Source organism: Acipenser ruthenus, chromosome 1 (genome assembly GCF_902713425.1).
Source record: "Acipenser ruthenus chromosome 1, fAciRut3.2 maternal haplotype, whole genome shotgun sequence".
In the NCBI taxonomy this organism is placed as follows: Eukaryota; Metazoa; Chordata; class Actinopteri; order Acipenseriformes; family Acipenseridae; genus Acipenser; species Acipenser ruthenus.
Window position 1 is genome coordinate 39,302,860 of NC_081189.1, and position 14,901 is coordinate 39,317,760.

Below are 14,901 nucleotides of genomic sequence, written 5' to 3' on the forward strand. Positions count from 1 at the left end.
AATCACGCACTGTCTTTGTGTTTGTGTTTAGTGTGGGTGTCGGAACGGGACTTTGGGGTTGCGGGTCAAACCCGTAGGATTATAACGAGAAGTGATATACGCCACTATATCACTTCCAGCACCATTATTATTTACAGGTTTTGCCTTGAGGCTCTGGACATTTATTAATTTAAATAAACACCCTTGCACCTGTATCAACGGTTGTCTGTGTGATTATTCTGCACTGCACTCACCTGCACGTCATTACCACTTTGCCACAGTGCTACACATTTATTTAAAATAAAATAAAAAAGCACAGGTAAGTAATGTTATAAACGGTTTATTTATTTATCTGCTTTGCTTATTTTCTTCTCACAACTTACAGTATCAGAACCGCTGTTTTTTTATCTGATGAGATTAAATGCGGCAGGTCCAGGAAAAAAATAAAAAGATATTCAGAATTGTGGCGGAGTGTCCCGCCCCTATGTATTATTATTTGTATTTTTGTTTTGTTTTGTCTTTTATTACTTATATTTAAAAACCCAGTGAGGATGCATGACTGATCAGCTACTGATTATTTAACTAGCTGACAGTCATGCATCCTTACCAAACGCGTGCAGACTGTGGCCGAGGGGTAATAAGATAATTAACAGCTAGTTAACCCCTCGGCCAGAGTTTAAGAACCGGCAGCTGTCCGTGCTGTGGGGTGGAGTGTAGAGAGGAGAGTACGGGGAGCGGAGAAAGAGAGCGAGGAGAAACAACGACAGTTAGAAACAATTGTTAAAACGTGCTGGATTAGCCAGCACGACACTTACTTATTTGTCTGTCTGATTCGTTTGGCCCTCGTGCCCTTTGTTTTGTTCATTGTTTAAATCTTTTGTTTTTGTTTATTTGATTAATTAAATATGCTGAATGCAGTAGCATCAAGCGCAGAACTTCAGTCACCACGATGCCCTGTATAGAATATCACGCTTGATAAAAAGCCAAAAAATAACCAAACCACCAAGACAACATTTACCCAGTAGGTGCTTTTAAAACAAGCCAAATTTGGCTGGAAAAATCTGGCAGCACTGATCAAGGGGAGTAGCCTAAAAGTCACATGCAAGACGCATACATTACCTATTAAATGTTACCTCAAGTTCAATGTACAAATAAAATGTGAATTTGTATTATTTGTTTTAGAACAATCTATATTTTAATTGGCCTTTGGTACTTCAAGATTTAGGACTACATCACTGAATTTAGGCAGTCCACCGGGTTTATTTTTCTCTTTTTGTTTCAACATATATTGGTCTAGCCAACTTTTTGCTTGTTTTTTGGCAATTATAATGCCTCCAGCTTTAGCTCAGCATTCATGCGGATAGGTCAGTTATATGCTGTTCAGCAAGGTCTTCTCTGTAAAAGCAAAAATTCCTCTGTAAAATTCCTTTAACTGTTGGTTTCCTGCAGCAGATGAGTTGTGTTGTGTTGAGTTTGTGAGTGAGTTACTCTTGGCTCATGTTGGCAATAATGTATTGACATGGAGAAAGCAGATGTCATGTAGACTATATCTTGACACTGGAGCCAGTTTAATTCAGTCAGTCCTGAACTTTTATAAAGTTTCTTTCCCCTTTATAAACAGATGTTGATTGACATGCAAATGGTTTAGGTTTATGTATTTCCTGCACCTCCTCTCAGCTTAATGAAGTCCGTCTGGCTGAAACATTGCTCTGTTTTTAACTTTGTTCTTTTAAATAATAAAGAAAAAAGAATTTGATCTGCAGTCTATTATTATGGTGTTGCACCTCTACTTGCATGAACAGCATTGGGATATTTGGGAAACTGATCCTGGAGGCAACACCTAAAAATGGAAATATTGGTAATTATATAAAATAGCTGGTTTGCGATATCAGCTACATGTTTTGGACTGCACCCCCTCTCAAACACATGTCCCCTGTTACTCATCTCTGTCATGTTTTCAAGGCCTGTGTTTATCTGAAACTTAAACAGGAAATGTACATCTTCATTACACCAAGTTAGGAGAAGAATGTGGCCATGCAAATTGTGTCTCTAAAGCAGAGACGGTCAATTGTGCCAATCCTACTGCATGTCGTAGTTTAGTACTTTTTTCACCATGGCCAGTGGCAACCTCAGTTGTTGTTGTGTGTATAGTTCCTGTACCTTGTTCCTGAGAGACTGCCAGTATAGTTGGAAAGGCCACATGAAGCCATTTTAAAACCCTGCCACTCTCAGCAATCAAATGGGAATTGGTGTTTTTTGTTGTTATTTTTCGAATGAAGGGGTTTTAAAAGGTGCTTGATGATGTGAAGAGATGGTTGTGCAAAACAGGGAGACTGATATGTCTGCTTTAAAGTTAAGTGCTAACACAGGACGTGCACATCGCCGTGGGGAGTCTCACAGTGTAGCTGCATCAACCCTGGCCAATCAAATGGGACTTGAACTGTGACCTGAGTTAAAAAGGCTTTAAATCCCATCTTCAATCTACTGAGTTTCCTTGAAATCTAGATTCTAAACTCAGTTATGTAATGTCCCCTCCTACATTAATGCTACTTTTCCACAGGATGTTAGGATTGGTTCCCATAACCTATGCAACTCGTCAGCTACATCTACACCTAGCAACGTCACAATAGCAGTAGCTGAACTTGTTGTCTCGGACCACAATTATAGTTTAAAAAGAACCTTCTGACCTACTTCATTCCCACTATGACAGAGATAGCGTTCCGTCAGTGGCTTCTTGGACGCATGTATGTGTTTGCAGGAGAAAGTCAGATGCTCCGCCTGTGACGTGCTACCAGCTATGTTTGTTTACAAGGGATCCTAACCAAGGATTGGCTCACCGCAGTTGCTTGGTGGGTGTGTCCTGGTGGAGTATCTGATGAAATATTTGTATTTGTCAGAATGTGTAGTGTGCGTTTTTTTATTACAGTATTACAGTGTATGTACATAATGCTGGGTATATTTTAGTAATAGGCTACTGTAATAAAATGTCTGCTGCGAGAAATTACTTTGTTGAAAACAGCTGGAAATAAGTATCGTGTGTGTTTGCTCTTCCGCTTCATTCAGACATTGCAATATGGCAAGTGGCAAAAGGCCTGACGTGTGGAATTATTTTGACAAAGTAAATTAACAACGTGCAAGTGCTAACAGTTGCTCTTCGATCCCCGATTTAAAATGCTTACGTTTCTTTCTGATGTCCAAAAAAAGAAACCAAACGAGAAATTGAGTCCAGATTACGCACACGCAGCCCAGAGCAGTTTATTTAGGGACGTAGATGAGGAACCGGACACCGTGGACGACCGATCTAAGTACGATATTTTTTTGCAAGAACCCAAACTATCTGTCACAGAAGACCCCCTCTTGTGGTGGAAGCAACATTATTAATTATTTCTTAGCAGACGCCTTGCGTTTTCCAACACTGTCCCAATTTGCAAGGGAAATGTTATGCATACATCGACTCCGTCAGAGAGGGCTTCTTCAGCAGCCGGTAACACTGTTACAAAGTAACAGAAGTTGTGGATGCAATTTTGTTTCTTAAAAAGAAACTGAACTAAAAAAAATAAAAAACAATTCTGATTTAGTTTTTAAATTATTTTCTGTCCGACTGTAAAGTGAACAACGCAAGGGTGATTTTATTTAAATTCTATAAAAGCACTTGAACACGTATTGCGAACAAAATGTTAATACATTTAAATTTCTTTATTGGTTGGTATTTGTTAGTTACGAAAATGCCTCAAGTACTGCCCTAATAGCAAGTGCTGCGTTTTTGTTGTTTTTCAGATTTTTTTTTGTTTAAATGTCATACACAATAAATATACTCCTTGACTATCTCTCCACTTAAAATAACGTTTTTCATTTAATGGCTTTTTCTAAATTTCCAAACGAGTATATTTATCTTGGATGAATATCCGAACATAAAAAAACATGTTCGTACCACCACTAAGTAGGAGCAGCACACCATCATTTTCACAGCACTCTTAATTTTGTAGCTGTGTTTTGACAGTGTTTGCTTTTTGCTTTTTTGTATTTTACACCACCATGCATTGTCATCCCGCTGCAACATATAAATGCTGCATGCCTGTGTGGCATGAAAATGCCAGTTCTACATCTTCCTGTTTACCTGTGCGTTCAGCGGATAATCCACACCTACTCCTATCACCCCCCCTCCCACCCCTCCCACAAACCTTTTAAAGTTCATGATCATGGCAACTAGTAGGCAGAGGTCCACTTAGGCCTTTTTAAATCTCTGCATCAATGTCTTATAAGCATTGCAATTCATTACAATACAGCATGCTGTGTAATAAGAACATAAACAAGCCTTGTGATGTGGGTAGACATCAAAGGGTTGGAACTAGAATCCAGTGGTTGGCATGCTATTTTAGGTTATTTAAATACCTGTTTGAATCCACAGTGTGCTGGCAGTAAATTATTCTCCCAAGGCCATGCACATCAAAACAGAGTTGACAAAGATTCCTGTGTTGGAACTCATTGTTCGTAGGTGCCTCTGAGAGAAATCCCAGCTTACTCTGTGGCACAAGTAAAAGAAGAAAAGGATCATTTACACAATTATTATGCCTAGTTCAGTTATAAAGCTTACTGTGTTCTGATCCTAGCCACTAAAGCAATAAAACATGTGTTCCACTTCTGCTTGAGATGTGAAAATTATGTTCCTTTATTTCCTGTTGAAGGCAATTAGACCCCCTCCCTCACTTATTCAATTAATCATTTTTCTATTATTATTATTATATCACACTTGAAATATGTTATAGTGTTGATGTATGAATTGACATCATGTAATGAGTTTTCTGACATCCAAATCTAACATACCGTAATGCGCTAAAGATGCCTTATTATATGAGAGAGTATTGTGAGAAAGCCTTTGGGGGATAAATACACTTTATTGTTTTCGTAACCCAAAAGTCAGAGGTAAACCTGAAGAAAAACAAACATGTGGGTTTGATTAACGGAATTCCATAAGCTTGACAATCTATTTATTCTGTGTTTACCCAATATTGAATGCTAATCCCCAGTAAGGAATAGGATTTCTCAGAAGGCCAAGGGCTAAAGCAGGGGGAGGGGGTTAGTCTGATCCGACAGGGGATTGAAATGGAGGGAGGGGGGTGGCACAGCCAGAGGGGACTCTTAAAGAGCTACTTGATTAGTTCCTGTTGGTGCCACTTCCTGACTTGTTGCTTATTCAGAGATTGCCTTCTGTCAGGCTTTTGCAGTCCACTTACTGCAGACCAGTAACCTGCTGTGGCATCCCAAGAGTTAACCAGTTTAATGGAATTAAATGTTAAGTCCTGGTAAAGGCCACCCTCTGTCACAGGCTCCCCGCAGCTCAAAAATTTGGTTAATGGACAGGATTAAGAGACAACAGAGCAGGCTGACTCTAGCAGAGCATAGGAATCAAGGAACTAAAATCGTGTACATTTAAATCATTAACAGGGTCCCATAGCTGCTGTTTTCATATACACACCAGTGAGGTGGAATATACAGCTATGTCAGACATATTCCCTGAATATGATATTAATACATGAACATGTATTAGAAATATAACTGGATTCATTAATGAAACTGTGTGTCTTGAGAAACAGGGCAAACTGTTGTGTCTTCAGAAGAGGACCTCTTTCTTGCAGACATACTGAACTATGTGACCTACTGAACGAGGGGACCGGGGCTAGTTGGTGCCTGAACTGGATTAGGCTGAGAGGACAGTTGAATTATGTACAGATAATTCACAAGTGCAACAAAAATCGTTTTGATGCAAGGAAGACATAAACTAGTGATGTCCCAGAGGAAAAGGACATTAAAACATCAAAGGACTGTGAGTTTAAATAGGCAAGATAAACAAATGATCTCATGAAAGTGGCTATTTAGCAGAGTGAAAAAACTATAAATATCCAAGCAAAACTAAACATTTTGCGTTCCACATCGAATGCTAAACAAGGTGCTGTCACTCTGCTAAGCAAAGCTGCAACTCCGGGACTCTGCCTAGAAATGGAATCAAGATGGGACTCTGCCTGAAAACAGACCCAAGACGAGGAAGCAAGCTGCAAGCGAGTCACCACCACAAGCAACAAGACTGAGGCCCGGCTGGAGGACTGCCGTAAAACTTACAGCGACTGTTATCAGACAAGTTTGGGTCTGCTGTACACCTAAAACCACAGTATCCAGAAGAAACTTTGCCCTGCTACCTGTGTAGATAAAAGATTCAACAAAGAGGACAGAGCGGACGGGTGCTGTTGTGGATCCTATACTGAGGACTGAAGACTTTGTTAAAGACATAAGAACATAAGAAGGACATAAGAAAGTTTACAAACAAGAGGAGGCCATTCCGTCCATCTTGTTCGTTTGGTTGTTAGTAGCTTATTGATCCCAGAATCTCATCAAGCAGCGTCTTGATGGATCCTAGGGTGTCAGCTTCAACAACATTACAGGGGAGTTGGTTCCAGACCCTCACAATTCTATGTGTAAAAAAGTGCCTCCTATTTTCTGTTCTGAATGCCCCTTTATCTAAGCTGTTTGTTGATTCTATCGAGAATTGAAAGCTTTGTTGCCGAGTTTGATCCAGTGTAGGATTGAAGACTTTGTTGCGGAGAGGAGAGTTTTTTCACTTCAACAGATTGAGTTTCCAAACCAGCAGACCAAAAGTCTAAGCTTCAAGGAACCGCTGAGTATAATTCCAGTTGCATTTTCCTTTCATGGAACTAAATTTATTAATTGTAATTCATATAGAAATTCATACTTTGCGTGTGAAATAACTTTAAGTGACACTTGATGAAGTAATCTACAGGTAGTGGACAAAAAAATGGAAACACCAATGTAAAGTCACTTAATAGGGTGTTGGACCACTATGGTATCCCGTTCTTTGGAGTTCTCAGCGGACCGTTTTTGATTAAACGATCCTGGAGTTGGTCACTGAAGCTCCTTCCAAACGTGCCCCAGCAATCACCCCTCTTTCAAAGTCACTGAGGTCTCCTCTTGCAGCCATGCTAGCCATAATTATAGGCAGCCAGGCCTGTCCAGCATTTTTATACATGCCCCTAAGCATGCTGGGATGTTATTTGCTTTATTAACGCATGAGCCACACCTGTGCGGAAGCCCTTGCTTTCAATATACTTGGTGTCCCTCATTTACCCAGGTGTTTCCATTTTTTTGTCCACTACCTGTACCTCATATTGCTGTATGAAGAATTTCTTTAAAAGTAAACTTGCCATATCCTTAATCTATATACCATTAATAAGCTGAATGTGATATATTCTAGGATTGTCTGCATCATTTCAGTTTAGGCTGTGTGTGTGTGTGTGTCTGTGTGTGTGTGTGTGTGGGCGTGTATGTGTGTGAGCAAGTTACTAGCTACCTCACAGCCTGCTTGGGCTGAGGAAGTTGCTACTTTGTGTGTGAGGAGATAGGCGGTGTCATATTTCAATTGCCCTGTTAGCTGCCTGAGTGCAGTAAGAGCTTTGGACTTGTGTTTTGTTCTTAGAGACTAAGGGATTTACTTTTTGGCTTCTGATTTCTGTTTAATATTTGTGTGCTTAATAAAATACTACTATTGATTAAACATTCCTTGTGTCTATCGTGTTTATGTGTGTTCATAGTAAATCCTCAACCTTTGTAACATGTTAATTAAATATTATTAGTAAGAGAACTAATCAACCCAGATAAACTCTAAATGATCAATTATTGAATTGTTCCTACAACTCTCATTCCTCCTGAAATGAGAGCTAGCAATATGTTTATTTGTTATTGTTGTTTTTCACATTTCAAATGAAGGGGTTTTGTAAATGCTTGATGATGTGACGAGACAAATGTGCAAAACGGGGAGACAGTAGTGTCTGCATTAAAGTTAAGTGCTAACACAGGACGTGCACATCGCTGTGGGGAGTCTCACACTGTAGCTGCATCAACCCTGGCCTTAAGTTTAACACGTGCCTGTTTTCTCTATATGGTGGCTGCTTAAGTCCTGTTCTGAGACAGGCTTTTTCCCCTTTAAATAGGGCAAAATGTCTAAATTATACTTTACACTTACATACTTTTTTCCTGTCCGTGATGCTGATTACTTAAGTTGCTTTGAATAAGAAAAGGGTCGTTGTTGGAGTCCCTTAACATTCGTCAACACTAAACTAACAATACTTACAAGTAAAACTTCTAAGAAACGTATACATACTGCAAGTGTGTGTATTGATGAAGGCACTAGAAAAGTCTGCCTGACTTACAATAGAATACAATACTCATAGGAGGCTGTGTGGTCCAGTGGTTAAAGAAACAGACTTGTAACTAGGAGGTCCCCGGTTCAAATCCCACCTCAGCCACTGACTTATTGTGTGACCCTGAGCAAGTCACTTAACCTCCTTGTGCTCCGTCTTTTGGGTGAGATGTAATTGTAAGTGACTCTGCAGCTGATGCATAATTTACACACTAGTCTCTGTAAGTCACCTCTGCTAAATAAACAAATAATAATAGAATTTCGATTTTAACTTATGGTTTCAAGAAAAATATCAAACTAAAAATAGTATTATACACGTGAATAACTTTCAAAGCATAGATGTTTGATGTTGTTGTTGGCTATTATCCATGCAAAGGATGTACATCCCAGACAACATTTGTACATAGGCCTACATTGAGAGAGCTGCTTATGCAATTGTGATGAAACATGGTACATTCTCTAGCACTAGTAGACGGGTAAATGAGCTGCAGGAAATTGAACAATGCTTAAAGGATAAGTGGGATTGGTATATTAAATTATGTGAGGGTGTCTGAATCAGTGGATATATATTTCACTCACAACTTCAAAACACTCAATCAAATTAAAAAGCTGGGCTTTACTGACATACAGCACACTTGCGTTTGTTTGTATTCTCAAATCCCGGCTCACTCACTGACTTGCTGTGTGACCCTGAGCAAGTCACTTAATCTCTTTGTGCTCCGTTTTTGGATGCAATGCTGTTGTACGAGACTCTGCACCTGATGCATAGTTCACACACCCTGGTCTCTGTAATTCGCCTTGGATAAAGGCATCTGCTAAATAATAATAATAATAATAATAATAACATGCTTGCTCTTCTCTCTGTTGTGGTGTGAAAGGGTTATCCCTGGTGAGCAGTTTCCACTATGAAGTCACAAGACATGGGTACAGATTAACAGGTACAAACGTGCAGCATCCTGTACAAAACCATCCATCTCCGTTGGTGTCCTTTCTTCACTGCTTCCCACTGTTGGGATTCCACCATCCATTTTAGTTTCACGGTCCAGATCCTACCTTCCAGTCCTAAAAAAAAGTGATACTTACTTGGGTTCCAAATGTTAAGTATGGATAATTTGTGGCAGTGAATCTACTGTATGTTGAGCCTTGCAGCTCACCAGTCTCCCATTTCAAATGTGCTGTTTCCATCTGTCTCTGCTTGTACTGTATATGTTAGACAAAGAGACATTTCATGGGTGATGCACATGGTTAGGACATTTGTCAGATATTTTACCAGAAGGCCTTCCTCAGGGCAATGCCCAGTTAATCAGCATTTATGTCAAATCGGCACTTGTACTTTCTTCAGAATCCAGTTCAGTTTATAACATTCTCTCCCCACTCGCTTTTTCTCATTGTGACTCATTTTTCATGTATGTACAGCATTTTTGTATTAAGCTGTTTTCTTAAAGAATTTTCAAGTCTCCATGTAGGAACCAATATTGACAAATTTGAAAGTTACTCAAATTACCAGTGGCTTCTCAAGAGCCAGATACAACATTTTGACATGGTCTTGACATAGAAGAAGACAGACAACTTGGCTATGATATTTGTTTATGAACGAGGTTTCAATCTGCAGCTACTGTATGAGTGGGTATTATTTACAACAATCTTGTTCTAAGTGAGTATTGAACTGAAAAAAAAGTTTAGTGTTTGAAAACAAATATATAAAGGCTATATAATGGCTGATAGTGATGCAGTGACTAGGCTGAGAAGAGAAGGGGGCACACTGTCTCTACCATTACCACTGCAATATAACACTTCATTGTGTTTGTAATAATATTCTGTATAGTCCATTGCCAATAAAGAATCCAACAACCATAAATGACAACCTCTTCCCACAGGCACCGATGAGACAAGCAGTGGAAACAATGGGAAACGATACATTGCAGACACTAAGATCAATGATGAAGATGGCTTTGAGATTGATGATTCTGACTATGATATTTATATAGAAGAGGTATGTTCTTCCAACATACATTTAGATGCCTGATACATGTTTTTATTTAGAATTACCAGTCACATGAGCCCTGGATACTAGTCTGAGGAACAGCTTTATTTACTTTTTTTACTGTCCTGCAGCACTGATGAAAAAACACATGGAATATGTAGATGTAAACACTGTGTAAACACTGTTTAGTGAGAAAATAATATATTTTGGTGAGTTGCTCTGTGCTGTAGGTTAATACCTACACAAAGTTCCATGTCACTACTTTGTTATGTTTACCAATGAGCACAAGATATATATTTTGGTGGGAATTTGAGAACTTGCAAAGCGTTTGGTTATCAATTTATCATTTTCTAGCGCCATCTTCCCTTAGATTACCTCAAGTAACCAAACAGCCGGACTGTTGTCTTTCATTGATCTGAATCTCACATTCACACCCACCTCTTCCTGTTCCAGCTAAAACCATTTCCTGCTATCAAGGAGGGAAACAAGAAGTTCCAAGTTCAGGCCAAGGTGATGCCTGTCTCTCAGACAGAAAGGAGGAACTCTGCCAAAACAACGACCACTCCTGAACCCATCACCAGCACCACCACCACCAGCACCACCACGCAGAGGAGCGGCACCTCGCCACGGCTCTACGAGCTCCCCTGTGATGAGACCGTCTGCCCTCCTGACAGTTTCTGTGTCAACGACTACAACCGGGGACGCTCCCGATGTCACTACAACCTGGGAAAGGGTGGAGACTCGTGCTCAGAAGGTAAACAAGAGAGCCACTAAAGGACCAATGTGTTTCCATTAGCCATCGCTATGAATAGCTGCTTAGACTATGTATAGGGCTTCTGATTTTCGGTTTTAACCGATAAAAACTGATAAAACACCCCCGATACAAAAAAAAAATTAAATCAGTATATAGCCAATAAACACTGGAAAAACACTGGAAATGGTTACTCAGTTCACACTGACTTCACCCCTTTCCCATTAAAAAAAAAAACTACTACAAAAAAACAAAAACAAACTAACTTTCCCAGTGCAGCTGGGCGATGTCCCTCCTGCCTGACTTGTATCTATCATTGATTCGATCTGAATACTTGAAACTAGTGGTGGGCAACGATATGAAAATTGTATATCAATATCGTGCACATATTTTGATATCGATATCGATAATATCGAAGTCTTCCAAAACACAGAAAAATATAATAACACAATTGCAATATCAAACATATACAGACGTGCTCAAATTTGTTGGTACCCCTCCACAAAAAACGAAGAATGCACAATTTTCTCTGAAATAACTTGAGACTGACAAAAGTTATTGGCATCCACCATTGTTTATTCCATATTTAATAGAAATCAGACTTTGTTTTTCATTTTTTATTCAACATAATATTGTAAATAATAAAACAAATGAAAATGGCATGGACAAAAATGATGGGATCGCTAACCTAATATTTTGTTGCACAACCTTTAGAGGCAATCACTGCAATCAAACATTTTCTGTAGTTCTCAATGAGACTTCTGCACCTGTTGACAGGTAGTTTGGCCCACTCTTCCTGAGCAAACTGCTCCAGCTGTCTCAGGTTTGATGGGTGCCTTCTCCAGACTGCAAGTTTCAGCTCTTTCCATAGATGTTCGATAGGATTCAGATCAGGACTCATAGGAGGCCAGTTCAGAATAGTCCGATGTTTTGTTCTTATCCATTCTTGGGTGCTTTTAGCTGTGTGTTTTGGGTCATTATCCTGTTGGAAGACCCATGACTTGTGACTGAGACAGAGCTTTCTGACACTGGGCAGTACGTTTCGCTCCAGAATGCCTTGATAGTCTTGAGATTTCATTGTGCCCTGCACAGATTCAAAGCACCCTGTGTCAGGCGCAGCAAATTAGCCCCAAAACATTACCGAGCCTCCTCCATGTTTCACTGTAGGTATGGTGTTCTTTTCTTTGAAAGCTTCATTTTTTCGTCTGTGAACATAGAGCTGATATGACTTGCCAAAAAGCTCCAGTTTTGACTCATCTGTCCAAAGGACATTCTCCCAGAAGGATTGTGGCTTGTCAATATGCATTTTAGCAAATTCCAGTCTGGCTTTTTTATGTTTTTCTTTCAAAAGTGGAGTCCTCCTGGGTCTTCTTCCATGGAGCCCACTTTCGCTCAAAAAGCGACGGATGGTGCGATTAGAAACTGACGTACCTTCACCTTGGAGTTCAGCTTGTATCTCTTTGGCAGTTATCCTTGGTTCTTTTTCTACCATTCGCACTATCCTTCTGTTCAATCTGGGGTCGATTTTCCTCTTGCGGCCGCGCCCAGGGAGGTTGGCTACAGTTCCATGGACCTTAAACTTCTTAATAATATTTGCAACTGTTGTCACAGGAACATCAAGCTGCTTGGAGATGGTCTTGTAGCCTTTACCTTTACCATGCTTGTCTATTATTTTCTTTCTGATCTCCTCAGACAACTCTCTCCTTTGCTTTCTCTGGTCCATGTTCAGTGTGGTGCACACAATGATACCAAACAGCACAGTGACTACTTTTCTCCATTTAAATAGGCTGAATGACTGATTACAAGATTGGAGACATGTGTGATACTAATTAAAGAAACTAATTAGTTTGAAATATCACTATAATCCAATTATTTATTATCTTTTCTAAGGGGTACCAACAAATGTGTCCAGGCCATTTTAGAATATCTTTGTAGAAAAAGCAATAATTCATCTCTTTTCACAGCTTATTTGCTTTATTCTATGACATACCAAAGGCATGCATGTATACATGATAAAATAACTTTTAATTTCGTCACTTTTCAGGAGGAATGAAGCATTATTTCAATGAGCTGTAAGGGTACCAACAAATTTGAGCACGTCTGTGAATATTGTAATCTCCCAAGTGTTTAATCTGTAGTATTTTGTACTTAATCATATCCTGATGTAACTATCACTACTTAATCATATCCTGATGTAACTTTCACTATTATCTGCTGTATTATTGAATTGTGGTTTGTCACACTTGAGAATTATTGTATTTCTTGTTCTTATTGTATGACTTATATTGTAACACTTGAATGTATTTGTATTTGCTTGCGATTGTAAGTCGCCCTGGATAAGGGCGTCTGCTAAGAAAGAAATAATAATAATAATAATAATAATAATATATAGACGTTAACAGATATTTACATATGAAAAGCAATAACTTACTTTAATTCAGTGGTGCTTTGCTTCACAATATCCATGGAGAAAAACAAGGTCTTGTTATATTGTTTTACTATTCCATTATCAGCCACCTCCAAACCGAAACATTTCTATACTTTATTATTATTATTATTTATTTCTTAGCAGACGCCCTTATCCAGGGCGACTTACAATCGCAAGCAAATACAAATACATTCAAGTGTTACAATATAAGTCATACAATAAGAACAAGAAATACAATAATTCTCAAGTGTGACAAACCACAATTCAATAATACAGCAGATAACAGTGAAAGTTACATCATAGTGAAAGTTACTTCACTGCGCACAGACTTTCTAGACAATCTGGAAGTAATTGAATCTTCATCTGCTCTGCATGTAAATGCTGACTCATGACACTAAAAGTTTTAAGTACAGTGCCATGCCGAATTTTGGATTATTTTGAGATGTGTTTTTATTTTTTAAAAATACATCTCATTTATAATACCGAAAGTTCACATTTTAAAAATACATTAATAATAACCTTAGTAATGAACGGATGACGCATATGCATTTCTCAAAATAATATAAAACGGATGACCAGTAGGGTTTAATGCAGCATGCAAATAGCGTTTGGAACCTAAACGCCAATCAGTGGAATAAAATGGTTAAATAATACTTTGGTGTGTGGTGTTTGCCACCGAGACTGACCATGATTGGTATGCATGAGGTTTGTTGTATCGTAATATAAAATAAACTTGATTATACTGCGTTTGTATTTTTAGCAGTATTTGCAATAAAAAGTATGTCTCTGTGAGCGTACATGAATTTTTTTTTTAAATCCCACAATATCACAATATGGAAATTATTGTCGATATAGCTGGATTTAAAGCTATATTACAGTTAGATAGGGAGAATTTAAAACAGAATTGTGGTGAAATGTAAAAAAAATGCCTAGACACACAAAAACCCCAAAAGAATGTGACCGTGACCATAAGGATTTCATTGTGGAATACAAAGGAAAGAACGTACAACTTAAGTGTGAAAGTACTGTCGAGTTACTATACATAAAAAAATAAATAAATAAATAAAAAATTCATACAGTATATAAAAAGTGAAAATACTTTACGTAAAACTCGAAAAATGAAAATAATAAAAACCGAAACACAGAAGCCCTAGAAATACTAAAATAAACGGGGTGCTGCTGGAAGTACAGTATCAGGCATTAAGCTGAACCTCTACCAAATGTATGTCTACTTTGAGAATGCTTTGAAGCAGGGCTGTAAACCCAGGTGTCTTTCGTCTTTCACACATGAAAACTATTCTGTTCTGACAATTCAGACAATATTTTTGTCTTTTAGCTAGTGTTTTGGACAAGACTTTTACCGATAATCCCTGTGCCACTAAATTAATGTGAAATTCCTATTAGATAGGAATTTCACATTCAAATGTTGAATAATTAATTTCTTCTTGACAGTTTCTTGTTTATTTTCATTATCTTAGATACTTTTTTCTTTTCCTTTTTTTATTACTAGCCCACAATATAACTGGTCTCACAGCTTCAATGCTTGTGTT

The 14,901-nt window shown here is 38.5% G+C and overlaps 1 protein-coding gene across 2 annotated transcripts in view; it reads left to right on the top strand.

Annotated features, from left to right (window-relative positions):
• Positions 1-14,901, top strand: part of LOC117420635 (pikachurin-like) — a 72,175-nt gene that overhangs the window by 25,785 nt on the left and 31,489 nt on the right. For both annotated transcript variants that reach the window (XM_034034137.3, XM_059024997.1), the window contains exons 8-9: positions 10,066-10,181; positions 10,626-10,926. In XM_034034137.3, the coding sequence (XP_033890028.3) occupies positions 10,066-10,181; positions 10,626-10,926 (417 nt within the window). The remainder of the gene's footprint in view (positions 1-10,065; positions 10,182-10,625; positions 10,927-14,901) is intronic.